Genomic DNA, 13,160 nt, shown 5'->3' with positions numbered 1-13,160 from the left:
TGGTGCTGGCTCAGCAAAGATGACTGGCAGCTTGTCTTTAAGCAGAAGTTGTAGTCGGACGTTTTAGACTGGACTCCGAAATCGCTTTCCCTTCAAAGACTGGGGGTCACTGGGGAAGCCACTGCTTTTTCTGTGCAGTCAACCGTGCAGAACCTGGCGTTACTCAAAAGTCTGAGATACGATGACCTGGCGAGAGGGTGATGTTACAAAGTCTCGTCCATTCCTAGACCATTGTCCCAGTCTTATCAAGTTTTGGATTCAGTTTTGGGTTTTATGGCCCTGTGTAGGCCATAGTGTATACTCTTTGTTCTGAGCACATAAGATTCCAACACCCCCATCTTGTCCCTCATGCCATTAAAGCTCTGTTAGTGAATGTCTCTTGTCTATATAGTGTCTGTGTTTCATCTGTACTGCTGTTTTGAATGTGTTTTGCCAAAGATTCATTAGAGAGAGCTCTGCTGCACAGATAGACTCCATCCCTGCATAAAATCATTTAACATTATGATGGTTGTTGACATTATGGTTATAACAGTGGGAAGCACAGCATAACAGTTACTGTACAAGCCAGAGGTTGTAGAATGACATGGTGTTTGCAATATGCCTGTATTATGTACTTAATCCCACTGTCTTTGTGCCTGTGGATGTCTCTTGTCTTCTTTCTAGTGAACACGCTGTGTTGGCTCTGTGTGTAGTGATGGTGGGCCTGTCTGGTTGGTTGAGTGATTAACTGTGTGAATGAGTGTGTAGGTGGTTGTAGCGAGCTGATTGGTTCCAGCCTGACAGCCACAGGTTAACAGCCAGCTTTCTGGTTTCTCGACTTGCAGACTGCCAGCATCCTTTCCTTGACTCCTGTACAGTTATTTTCCCACTCAGAAGTCCAAATATCAATTTACTATTTGAAAATCAACAATATTGGGTGCTGCAGCTGAGGAAAAGGGTATATAATTTTCATGCAGCACCAGCGTTTCCCTCCTGCCGGGGCACAGGTTGTTCCAAGAACTCCCACAGGTGTTCAGATGGGTTAACATCTGGTGACTGCAAGGGCCATAGCATCATTCAGATCAGCTCTATTCTAATGAAAGCATTCAGTGACCCTTATGTGGAAGCATCTGCATTTGGTGTTTTTCTCCCTTTTAAATAATTTTCTATAATTTTTATCTGCCACTTACTCTGCAATAGAAACTGGCTGCAGTAATGCATTTAAAACATGTTCCGCATGTACTCTATGAGTGTGTGCTCACGGTTTAATGGATCTAAGCACCATCGCTGTCATGTTGGTCTGGTCTTATTGCCACTGAGCTGGCTAAGATGCCCCATAGGTCACGCCTTGTCTTTTCTTGTCAGCGCATGCAGGTAACATCATGTAATGTACCCATGCTCCCGCTATAACCCCATGGCCTGGGGTTTTGGCACAACTTCTGACCGGTGTGTGCGCAACAGTGCGCGGCCATCCTGCATCCTAATTGAATTATCGGAGTGCAGAAACAGGCATCAGATGGGATTCATGTCAGACTTGCCCCTGAGCGTCCAGCCAGCTAGGCAGGCATTCCCTGGTTATTCAGAGAAAGACAAGCACAGTGGGTGTGGATGCTTAAGAGTCCATGTGCTAAGGGCAGGAATGTGCGACTCTTTATGCCAGTGTGTGTGTGTGCGTGTGCGTGTGTGTGTGTGAGTCCAGGGCTTTGCAAAGGCGTGCAAATGTGTGTGCCGTGAGGCTCCAAAGAGAGCACTCTAATTTCCGTCTCAGAGGAGAGTGTGATTGAACACAAACCCTTTTGCCAGCGGGTCGAAGCAGTCGCACACTGCAACAACACAAAAGGCGATAAAAAAGGTCCTTACTTTTTCTTCTTTTCAGTCTATATTTCGCCTTCTCTCCATTTCTTCTTCTCTTTCATCTCTCCCTTTTCTAATTGAATATGTTTTAGCATTTTATAGTTGATTCCATGTTTTCTATTTTTACTAATTTATTACAAAAGTATTAGGAGTGTTGAGAAAAAATATATCACGAACATTAAGACTTCTAACATTGGTTGTGTGTGTGTGTGTGTACCATCTGGATAGGACAGTCCTGACAATGGACACAATCACAACAGATTAGAATGAGATGGAAGGGAAAGCTCCTCTTCTCTCCTTCATTTAACTCGTCCCTCCTTGTATCCACCGCTTCATTTAACTTCCTCGCTTTGTCAGTGCACATCTGCGTGTGTGGGAGTTCGGGTGTGTGCGTGTGCAAGCATTTGATCATCTGCGCGCGTGCTCCACGCCAGGCTTCTTTCCGAGACGTCACCGGGTGTGATTATGTTTTATTGGTCAGTAATTGAGAACATGTCACCTATTGACTGCTAATGGGGCATGTTGGGCTTTTGTGGTTGACATCCCAACTAACCTGCCGAATATTAATCCCCACTGGGTTGGCACGCGACTAACCCCTGATGGTAACGAGTTTGAACACTTTGCTGATTAAAAAGATTAATAAGGCTAATGGGTGAAAAACAGCATCAGTTTAGGCTGAAGCACTGAGGCAAACAGACAGGAGGGCGACGTGGGGGCACACACAAAGGGAGGCACTGATAGAGAGCGAGAGAGTGTGTGTGTTTGGTCTCCCTTCATCTCTTCATCTGCTCAAGACTGTTTGGCACTCATTTGCCATGAGTGGCTGTGACCCCAGTTTTGGCATGCCGCGAGAGTAAGCTGCATGAGTGAGTGAGTGTTTGAGTGTGTGTGTGTGGGCGGGTGCTTTGGTGCATTATATCGGCATGGCTCTATGGCTCTTTGTGCGCGCGCGCGTGCGCGTGTGTGTGTGCTTGTGTGTGTCTGAGGAAGAGTGTTTGTTCAAAATTGGCTCTGCGTGAAAGGAGCGAAGTGGGACTCAGGCGGAGAATGATTTTGGGCAATTTGTCTCATGTGTCTGCAGCTCCGCGCTGACGTAGCTGCTGCAGAGCTGTTCTGTCCCCTTGCCCTGACCACGAGCAGGCGGGCCATGAGGACTGAATGTGTCTTAGTGACAAGCCTGATTCCCTGGTGTTAAAATGTGTATTCAAGAGATGAGGCACGCGGTGCACTTGAGGCGAGATGAGAAATCGCCACAAATTGACCTTGATGGGATGTCGTGGTGAGAGGAATGACTTTTGGCCTCTCCTTCGTCTTTTCCCCTGGAGTAGATAGAGATTGATGCTTCTATACATTCAATTGTTCAAGTTTAAATTTTCTGCACACTGAAGTGTCTGTATCATTTGTTTCTAATGTAGCTGTGTTAGCTCTAGAGGTTAAATGCAGGTCACTACCCATTCATCTGCATGCATGCAACCTTAAAACTTCCGCTGGGACGACATCGCTCTCTGTCTAATTCATTTATTCCATTCAATTACACAGTCAACAATGGTGAAGTTTCTTTGTCTCTAGGGCTGTGGTCTCTAGCGACCTACCTACAGTGGCCAGTGACCTAAGGTACATAAGTGTGTATAGCCTTTGTGCATGCTGCATCAGGATGCCATGCAAAGTCACACTTGATCAAAACACCAAATGGACTCGTTGCATTGGAATGTTGTAAAAAGCATTCAATCAAAGGTTAGTGTGTCTAACGATTAAATGCTATTTCCCTGGTACTGATGCACTGCTGCAGGTAGCAGCTTTAGCAAAAACTTGGGACAATTAAAGAACCTTCGCTTGAGGCCACTGAAACTCATCTGTTGCCTGATGTGGCAGCCCAGTCCCTAATTACCGTGGGGCAGGGGAAATTTTTTGTTCTGTATCTACTGCAGATACATGCTGTTTTTTAATGACTTCCACACGCTGTCTTGTATGAGAATACTGCCTTTGCAGCTTATTAGAGGCTAAACCAATCAAAAAGTCACCCGCTAATGCGAGCTACAGCTCTGATGCCACAGAAACGCAAGACCCACTAAAAGTGATTTGTTTCTATTTAAAATCGCAAGCTGAATTAAAGGAATCGAGGCAGTATCACGTCAGGAGAACAAAGACGATGATGGACCTCACTAGATAAACACAGAAGATTTCAGTGGGAGTGTTGAGTTAGTGGTTTAAAAGAGACATTGGAGTGGTTCTGAGCATAGTAAGTTGGAAGGAGCCTCAGAATCATAAATCAAGCAGCGCTCGGCTTTGCTTTGTGAGGAACAAACATCATTCACAGAATAACCTCCACCCCAGAGTGTTTACTGAAGACACCTATTGAGATTGCAAGGACACACAAGTCTATTTCGAAGCGCACACAGTGAAAGGGTGTTTTTTTTAATTCCTAACAGTTTTATTTACACCTGGATAACAAGAAGAGGTAAGCGGTAAGTGGCAGGTGTTTCCATAGGAATTTGCTTTAGCATTCTAGTCAATAAAAGCACTAATGTGACAGATTTTGCCCACACTGGTGTTTGGTTAAACATAATTGGACAATGAACTCCTCAGAAGCGCTTTTGTTTCATATATTAGAGGCGGAGATAACTGAACATTCCCATTAATGTGTTGGATCAAGTCCAGCAACTGTGTGCAGCTTCTCCAATGTGTAGAAGAGACTTCATAATAAAACCAGAAGCTCTCTGTTAAGAACATGGAAATAATAACAGTCGTCTGGGGCCTAATGCAGTATTAGACATTAAAAAGAGTAATTTAGCAACTCAGTTATTTGATGACCACTATATAAAATGAATGGTGTTCACATTAAAGGCTTTGTTAATATGCTTTCTCTACAGTTTACCATTAGGCTACTACATATGGACTTGCACATGAAGTGGCTAACCTTAGCAAACATAGCTCCCTCTCTTGGTCAGCCATTTTGTGGCTCAAAGTTTCTTGCTGATTAAGACATTGGAATATCACTGATGAAATACAACAACAACTAACATCAAAGAGAAAATAAGAATTGACCTGAACTGTCATTAATTAATAATTGTGTAAAGGCACTCTTCTTCAAGCTGCCTTTGTAAACATTCTGACGTAGCTCCAGTATCAAGTTTGATCATACGAGCCTGTTTTTTCAGAGATCCACCAATTTAAATTCATGAAAATGTCTACGGTAGCAGGCTATGATGGCAATTATGCTGTATTTTAGAGGATGGCATCCTCCATGGGTAATCAAAACAAAAAAATAATGGTAAGCAAGCTTGATTTTTATGCCATAATAGGGTAGGAAAAATCACACAATTCTTATACCCACATAAAAAATATTGTTGTTATATAAATGTTCCCTGAAATACAATAAACATAGCACGCTATAAGGCTTCTAATGAGGGATGAGTACAGTGAGTGAATATAAAATATGTACTAAACAGGCAGTTTGTCTCTAATGGCCTCAATAAAACCACATCACCATCTAGTGACGCTGATAGGAAACACAGGCAACAAAGCAGGCAGCTGACGGTGCATGGGCAGCTGCTGTGGTGCAGATTACTGGTGCCCTTGTGTATGTCATTGTGAATACAAACATACGTCCAGGTATCCGACCCACAGGCGCCGTGTACAAACTGACGTGCGTGTAGCGCACACACGCACGCGTCTATTTGCATTTCCACATAAAAAGACAGGCAGCACAGGAATGCAGCTATGGCCTTAACATCACATTATACAAAGACCGATCCTCCAATAGTAGCCGTGTAGTCATAAAACCATATTGATCAATCCTCTGTGTATGAAAGCATAAATATTCAAAAGCAGCAATTACACACTGAAAAGAAAGCCACACACATCTGCAGTAAATGCTGTTCCTTTTTAGATGTCAGTTCAGAGACACCATTGACAGACACTAAACAATGTCAAATACATTGTGCACCAACTAGGTAAATGCGCTTTCCTTAATCATAAAGACATTATACCTTCCATAAAATCTCACCATTATGTGTTTAGTGCATTCCCACCTCAGTCATACTGCTTTCTGACACCTCTGTCAAGGTTATCTCTATAGATTACTAATACAGCTCTCCTTGCCTTGACCAAACTGCACAAAATACAGTATGAAAAAAATTATGATAATGTGATATTTTAACAAATTAAATTATATATACACAAGTGACCTCTAAAGACTGCATAAATGCTTTCTATAATCTGTTCATTCAATGAACAGAAAATTAAGAAATACCTTGCCTCTTATAATAGTTGTTGATATTTTCAGTTCTAAACTACTGTACATTTTGATTCTATTGTGTTAAAAAGTTATGTTGATTTGCAGCAATAAAAACCCGGCCTAGTTAAAAAGAGGTCAAATCATGTAAAAAAAGAGCACAATAGTGAAGCCAACATCATTACTCTGACAAGACAGCCCTTCTGTCAGTACGGATGTGTCAGATGTCTGAATGTTCACACTGCCCTGGAGGCTCGAAGAAACGGCTTCCTGTTTAGTTGCAGTTGCAGAAACAACTGCTAAAAACATTCCCACACACATACAGTGTACAGTATGCACATGCTAACGCAGCGCGGCAGCGGCTGACCAAGCTGACGTTTGACGAGTGGATGGAAACTGCTGCGGCTTGTGTGGGTCGTGGCCCCGCCCTCTACACTGCGGAGGGGCTTGAGCTGAAAACATCAAAGCTGAAAATCCTCTGGATAACATCTGCACCAGTGCGTAGTGTAGCAGCACCACTCACGGGGAAATATAATCACTTTTGAAAAGCTTCCTTCCCAGCCTGTCTTCGATTACAGTGGTGTTTATCTTTCAGCCTAGTTTAGTTGGTTTTAATCAGAATCATCTAATAAGTCTCCAGGCACCGCTCTGCCACACACCATTTCGTTTACTAGTCTCCTCAGACTGTTTTCAGCTTTCACTTCATGGAAAGTCTGCATGCAGCTACTTTAAATTCTTACTGTACGTCCAATAGTCAAATCTTTAGTCTGAATTTTGCTGTGAGTGGAACACAAACGTATCGATTGTACTGGCATTTGTGGCAGCAAATAGAAACGTCTGGTTTTACAGGTGCTTTTGTGTGTGTGTGTACTTTTGTTTTGCAGCACACAATTCAGGCAAAGACCACATGTGACAATTCAGTAAATGACCTGTCAAGTCAACTTTTCAGACCTGGGGGTATTAGTGTATCTAAAAATATATCTGTAAAATGTGTTCAACATAATTTCACACAGTCGATCCTATTAATATACTTACAACCAGATGACCAAGTTTGGTCTCTATATGTGTCGAATCAAAGGCGGCTCAATACACTCCACAGTGGAAGGATTGTGAATTTAACATTTAGTCAATGAAAACAATTTTTTATTAAAGTAAATGAAGTTGCTTTTATCCTGTGACGCAAGAACTCATAACCAGGGCACATACAGAACATTAATTGCCACTGAAGGTTTTGCTGTGTCACCACAGTGACACAGCAAAACTTGTGACTTTGACTTGTGACTTTAAGTAGATGAAAAGCATGTTACATATGGTTTTAACTCCAAAACGTACGTCTCTTAACTAGTTATTGTTTTCCAATAACTTCATTTCCTGTTAAATTACACTAACATGTTATATATTATTATATAGTATTTATATATTATGATTAGTTTTTTTGTCATAATTACAAATGTTAAACCACACAACTATCCAGAAAACACCTAGGCAGTATTCTGTGCCATGATTGGCTCAACAAATGCTTCAGATTGAAGCAAATTGAATCTTCTGGTGAGCATTTATCATTTTAGGCCACAAATGTAAAAACTCAATCATTAAAAAATAAGGAATTAATGTGTTGTCTAATTTTATTTCGGGGTTGGAGTTAAAATCAAAAATTAATTATATCTGAAAATTCCTATGTAATAAGCTGTTTTGGATGAAAAACAGAGCAAGCAATGCCAATGAGTGTGTAGATCATCTCATCGCAGAGATAGAGAAGGTGGAACATGTTTGCGACAGCGTGGGGTCTGAACAACCATCATGCAAAAAACGACAAAAACAGTATGTGCTTCTGACCATGTTAACCACACAACTAAATCCACCATGATTAAGCCCAGCTCTGCTCTTAATGCATGTATTATTCTATGATGTCACATTCTCAGTCATGTGACGTTTGACAGGTGAAACACGGAAATAAAACTACGTAAATGCCATGTCTGCAGTAATCTTTAGATGATATTATGACATTATAAAATGTCATAATACCATCTAGTAACAAATAGTCAAGGAAAAAATGCTAACACCAAAATCATTTTGTTTTTCCATTGCACCAACAGAAATCAACCACAGAAGAAAGTGCTACAGCTAAGCAACCAATCAGCATTTGTGCTTCCTTTTACGGAAAACTCTTTAGATAGCTATCAGTTTTGTTACTCTGTCAACTGCTGGACATCATCAGACATGGGTGGGCTGCACATAGTTCTGGCTGTTCTCTTAGGTGAATATCTGACTGATGATCTGACTGATGAAATTACCATGGTTACATGGTAACTACATTTGTCTTGTGTGATCTGCTGGTAATTTCAAATCTTGTAACGCTGCACCTTTTAAATCTGCTGTTGTGATTGTGTTTCTAATCCAGGACAGGTTTCCTGCAGTCATGGTCAAATGTTTGGATCAGTGGTGGAGGTCACAGTCAAACCAGGAGACAACTTCACTCTCTACTGTGACTGCAAAGTGGCAACTGGAGTTTACATAGTGTGGTTCAGGAACAGCTACAATGAGAACAAGCCCACTCTCATTATGAAAACATTTCAACGAAAGAACTACAACCCTGATGGTACCAATTATCTCATGTCCATCTTAAATTTTCACTTTGTGAGGAATTCTTCTTCGAATTCCTATGACCTGCTGATTAAGGACTTCACTGATTCTAATGAGGGTCTGTACTACTGCGGAACAGAAGAGAGCAAGGTGGAGGACGAAGAATACATAACCCAAAAATTGATTTACAATTACGGCAATATTACAAGACTCATATGTAGTAAGTATTTTTTTCTGAATGTGTGAATGTTATACAGGTTACAGTGAATATTATTTTGTATTATTTAAACATTTGGCTGCACCAGGAGGAATGTATTATTTTAATTTCCCAAAGATTCCAGCACATGTACTGTGTAGTAAGTATAATGTAGTAATTTTGCTTCAGTCATTCCTTTATTAATGTTATATGATATGTGTATTTATGCTGAAAATGAAACAAATGCAATGAAATTCACTTATTCCAGACTCCAGCCTTCAGGTTCCACATGACGAGAGGCAACAAGGCTGTGGTTCCTGCTGGACGCTGCTGTTTGCTCTGTGTCCCGTATTTGCCATTTTCTCCTGTCTTCTCACCTCACTAGTGGTTTATTACCGATGTCAGAACAAAGGTATCAACTTTAGGTTGAATCTAACACTGTACATGTAACATTTTAAAAGGCATTTGGACTCCATTTAACCTAAAAAGAAAGAAAGTATATGAACATACTTTGTTTGTTTGAGACGCTTTAATGTTTATTTATTTCTGTAGTTGGAAAAGTCAATCAACAACTGGACACTGGTGGTCAAACAAGACAGAATCAGGTAATTCATAGATTCATACTTAAATGAACATGATAAATCATAGCATTGACAATTTAAAACTATAACTGCATTTTAGGAGGGAGATCTTTGTTATGCTGCACTGGAAATTCGTCAACCATCACAGAGGCCAAGGACGAAGAATCGCAAGAGCTCTGACTTCAGCACCTATGCTGCCATTAATACTTCGAGTCTGTAGAGGGATTTAAAATTTAAAAAAAACACTGTGAATAATGAGATAGGTAATTCAGCTTTCCACATTTGACTGTAAATACCTGTTTTCATTAACTCTAATGTGAAGTCCAACATTTTTGTAATCTACACCACTAAACTAATGGATTTGCTGTATTTCTTTAAATTGTTTTTTTAAGACATACAGGCCACACAGTCGCCAGGATGTAACACAGTAAACTTTGACTGATCATTGTTAGTAAAGGCAACAGGAAAACTACCACATGAAAGAAACCAGTGGACATTTAAAGGTTAACGTAGGTTAACGTACAAACAAACTGAATCTTCCACTTACTTCAAAAATAAAGCTGTACTAACTTTTACTGAAGTTACAGTTTTGCATTCTACTCAGCTCTAGACCAGTAATTCTCAACTGGTCGGGGCCCACCATCACCCTTTCATGACAAGCCATGACCAAAACGCAGTGAAAAGCACTTCCGAGGATGCACGAGAGACACAAGAAGAGAAACCAAATGGAGCAGCACAGAACAGGAACACAGCAGTGAGGACATGTTTGGCGTGTACACTGGCGAGGAATCTGGAGGAGCACAACAGCAAGCGAGCGGAGAGGATTTGTTCTATGCAATCAAACAGCAGATGCCAGTTATCATTAAAGGCCTTAATCGCAACGTACACCTGAGAAGTGTGGAGAGCAGACCTTTAAGTAAAAACAAGTTGAGAATCACTGCTCTGGGCGGTCACACCAATCAGTTGGAGGTGAGAATGTTGTGGTGGCGAGAGGTCAGTATAGGCACAGGAACTCAGCCTCACAGTAGCAGACTGTGTTAATTATGGATTGATATAGACACATTCTATCTATGTGTGCCCTGACTATTTGCCAGAAACTTTGTTCTGGTGAAGATGGAACTCTGGAACATTTGTTTTGCTCTGTGCAAGTTACAGTATTTACATGTTCTGCTCTGACTGATATATGAATATATATAATGAATAAATAAATTTGCCACTGCCACAAGAGGAGGTTGGCGAAGGCTTTGTTTCACTAACCAAGATATGCTGGCCATGAATGTCTTTCCTTTTTTTTTTGTTTTTAATAATTGTATTCTTTAATTTTGTTTACCACTACTATAAAACTGCCTTTCAATCTACTTTTATGGTTTCAGTTTTGAATGTACCTATCTTGGTATACTTTATAATATTATTGTGTGTGAGTTACAACCAGACAGACATGACATCACTTTCCACTCCTCCTGTGTTTGAGGGGAACTGTGGTACAGATACTCCTCTACTACCATTAAACTAAAAACTGTCTTCACCATCTAATTTGACACATGGTTTAAACGTATAAAACCCTGAATGAATTGTAAATATTTATTTATAAATCAAGAGGTGTTGCTAGTTACCTTTCTGACTTTCATTTATGGGGTAACATATATAAAACATATGAATATTGTAACTGAAACACGTGGCTCAAACCTTTCTCATATAAACACATTAAAAATTAACTTTGTATTACTCCATTTTTAATAGCCACACCGACCCACTGAACACAAAGCTATTCACTGGCAATTTCCTGTTTTTACCTTGATTCTCAGCAACCCCTTTCACTAGTAGTCTGACTGTTATCATCACGAAAGCCCACAGGAAGCCCACAGTGACAAACAAACCCTGCAATGACAAGAAAAGGGTGCTGGTGAAACCAAATGTAATTAAAGAAAAAAGATTGTTCAAACAATGCTTAAACCGTTTACCTGGCAGCAAACACCGCCGGTCCAGGTGATTTGGTTGAAGTTGTTAAGAAACATTAGAGCTACGAGCTAAATCCCTATTTGAATGTTTTGCAGCCCCTTGTTGCTGTTTCAGGCAGTTTATTTCTGAACCATTTCAGTGACCACATCCTATGTTTGTGAGAACGGAAAGTTGTTCTTACTACAATTTGTTTTTAGACAGACGTGGTGTTCTACACATACAGTAAGCCATGACCAGTATGATAGGCTTTATAACAGGTACACCTTTGCAACTTTATGCAAATAAGACAACAATGTATTGATTGGTTGACAGTGACGGAGCTCTATCTGATGCTGTCGGTTCTTATCTTTTTAGGTGACTGCTCCAAACCATGTGGCGATAGGTGCACGTGATCTCAGTACATCTGAAACTTGATGGTTTCCATAGTGACAGTAGTGCAAGAAACAGAATTCTTATTTTTAATAGTTCATTGCTCAGGTTTGCCACAGAGTGATAAGAATGAATCCCAAGCAGCCGGTTATGTGATGTAGTTCACACAAGCCTAAGCTGTGAAAAACAAAGTCACTACAGGTTCAAACTGCAGTTTCTATTTGTATCCACACTCTCACATTTTGTGAGAGGCATCATTATTAATAGAACATGCATCTATTGCTTCCATTTTACATTAACTTATCGGGTTCAGGGCCTGTTTGGTGAAGGATATCCCATAAGGAAACGTGGTGGTGGGAGCATAATGCAATGGGGCTGGCGTGCTTCTTCAAGCACAGCAAATGTAGTCTGTGAACAGGGCAAAGAAGTTGAAGGAAATTCAAAACTGTGACATTTTAACTATCCATGCATCCATTTTCTAAACCGCTGAATCCCATATGCGGGGTCGCGAGGGTGCTGGAGCCTATCCCGGCTGGCTATGGGCGAGAGGCAGGGTACATCCTGGACTAATAAAAATTCATGAAATTCATAATTGCCATTACATATGTTATTATACTTAAAACACTTAAAACTCAAGTTTTCAGGTACTTTTCCAGGTTCAACAACAGAATGTCTCACCCAGGGGACAAATATGTCTAGGTTTGTGTCTTAAATGAGGTGCTGTGCTAGAATGGTACAAAATGAACAGCACCAACAACCCGTCTGGTACTTTTACTTTTTTGGTACTTCTGGTACTTTTTGACAGTGATGCCTTAACGGCATCACTGTCACATCACCATAGTAACAGACAGGAGCAATGGCATCAATAGCCACAGAAAAAGTAACTCATGAAGCACACAAGGAACCACACCAGGAGGCTGTTCTCTTTTCTCATGATGTGCATTCGAAGCAAAACATGATGACACTGATGCAGCTGAGAGTAGGAGGAGCATCCACACAGTTCAAGGTCCTCTAAACCAACATAAATAAATTTCAGTGAAAATAGTTCTCGTTTAGATGGATTTTAAAGCGATTATGATTAATTCACTTCCTCTTTCATACAGTTCCTGTAAACCAGTGAAAATAAATATTTCAAATTACAATAGAAACATAACATAGCAAAAAAGACTTAGTTCATACCAACTTAATATTCATGGCCTTGGCTGAGGTCACTGGAGTGTCAGGGAGGATGACAGGGGGAGGGGGGCTACAGTAGGTCCTAACTGAAGTTCACCATCATGCTTGAGAGCATTGACCACCAGTTTTCACATGCACACCATGCAGCATCCCACTACTCTAAGATACAATTGTGCACTTTTTACTATTTCACTTGTATTTATTTCCCTATCTGAAATAATAGTCAGAA

The 13,160-nt window shown here is 40.6% G+C and overlaps 1 protein-coding gene across 1 annotated transcript; it reads left to right on the top strand.

Annotated features, from left to right (window-relative positions):
- The first annotated feature begins 8,074 nt into the window (after positions 1-8,074).
- LOC114855224 (uncharacterized) lies at positions 8,075-9,974 on the top strand. The gene is made up of 5 exons (XM_029150194.3): positions 8,075-8,324; positions 8,469-8,870; positions 9,115-9,258; positions 9,399-9,451; positions 9,528-9,974. Exons 1-5 carry the CDS (start codon positions 8,288-8,290, stop codon positions 9,645-9,647), a joined length of 756 nt encoding a protein of 251 aa, XP_029006027.1. The 5' UTR covers positions 8,075-8,287; the 3' UTR covers positions 9,648-9,974.
- The last annotated feature ends 3,186 nt before the right edge of the window (positions 9,975-13,160 follow it).

The sequence above is a fragment of the Betta splendens genome, chromosome 1 (genome assembly GCF_900634795.4).
Source record: "Betta splendens chromosome 1, fBetSpl5.4, whole genome shotgun sequence".
Classification (NCBI taxonomy): domain Eukaryota; kingdom Metazoa; phylum Chordata; class Actinopteri; order Anabantiformes; family Osphronemidae; genus Betta; species Betta splendens.
Note: the sequence above shows the minus strand (reverse complement) of the source record. Positions and strands in the feature narration are given on the sequence as shown.

Excerpts from the sequence above, each read along its gene's own strand:
- LOC114855224 (XM_029150194.3), top strand. The coding sequence starts at position 8,288 with ATGGGTGGGCTGCACATAGTTCTGGCTGTTCTCTTAG. Across the intron at positions 8,871-9,114 it reads TATTACAAGACTCATATGTA|ACTCCAGCCTTCAGGTTCCA; the intron begins GTAAGTATTTTT and ends CACTTATTCCAG. Across the intron at positions 9,259-9,398 it reads TTACCGATGTCAGAACAAAG|TTGGAAAAGTCAATCAACAA; the intron begins GTATCAACTTTA and ends TTATTTCTGTAG.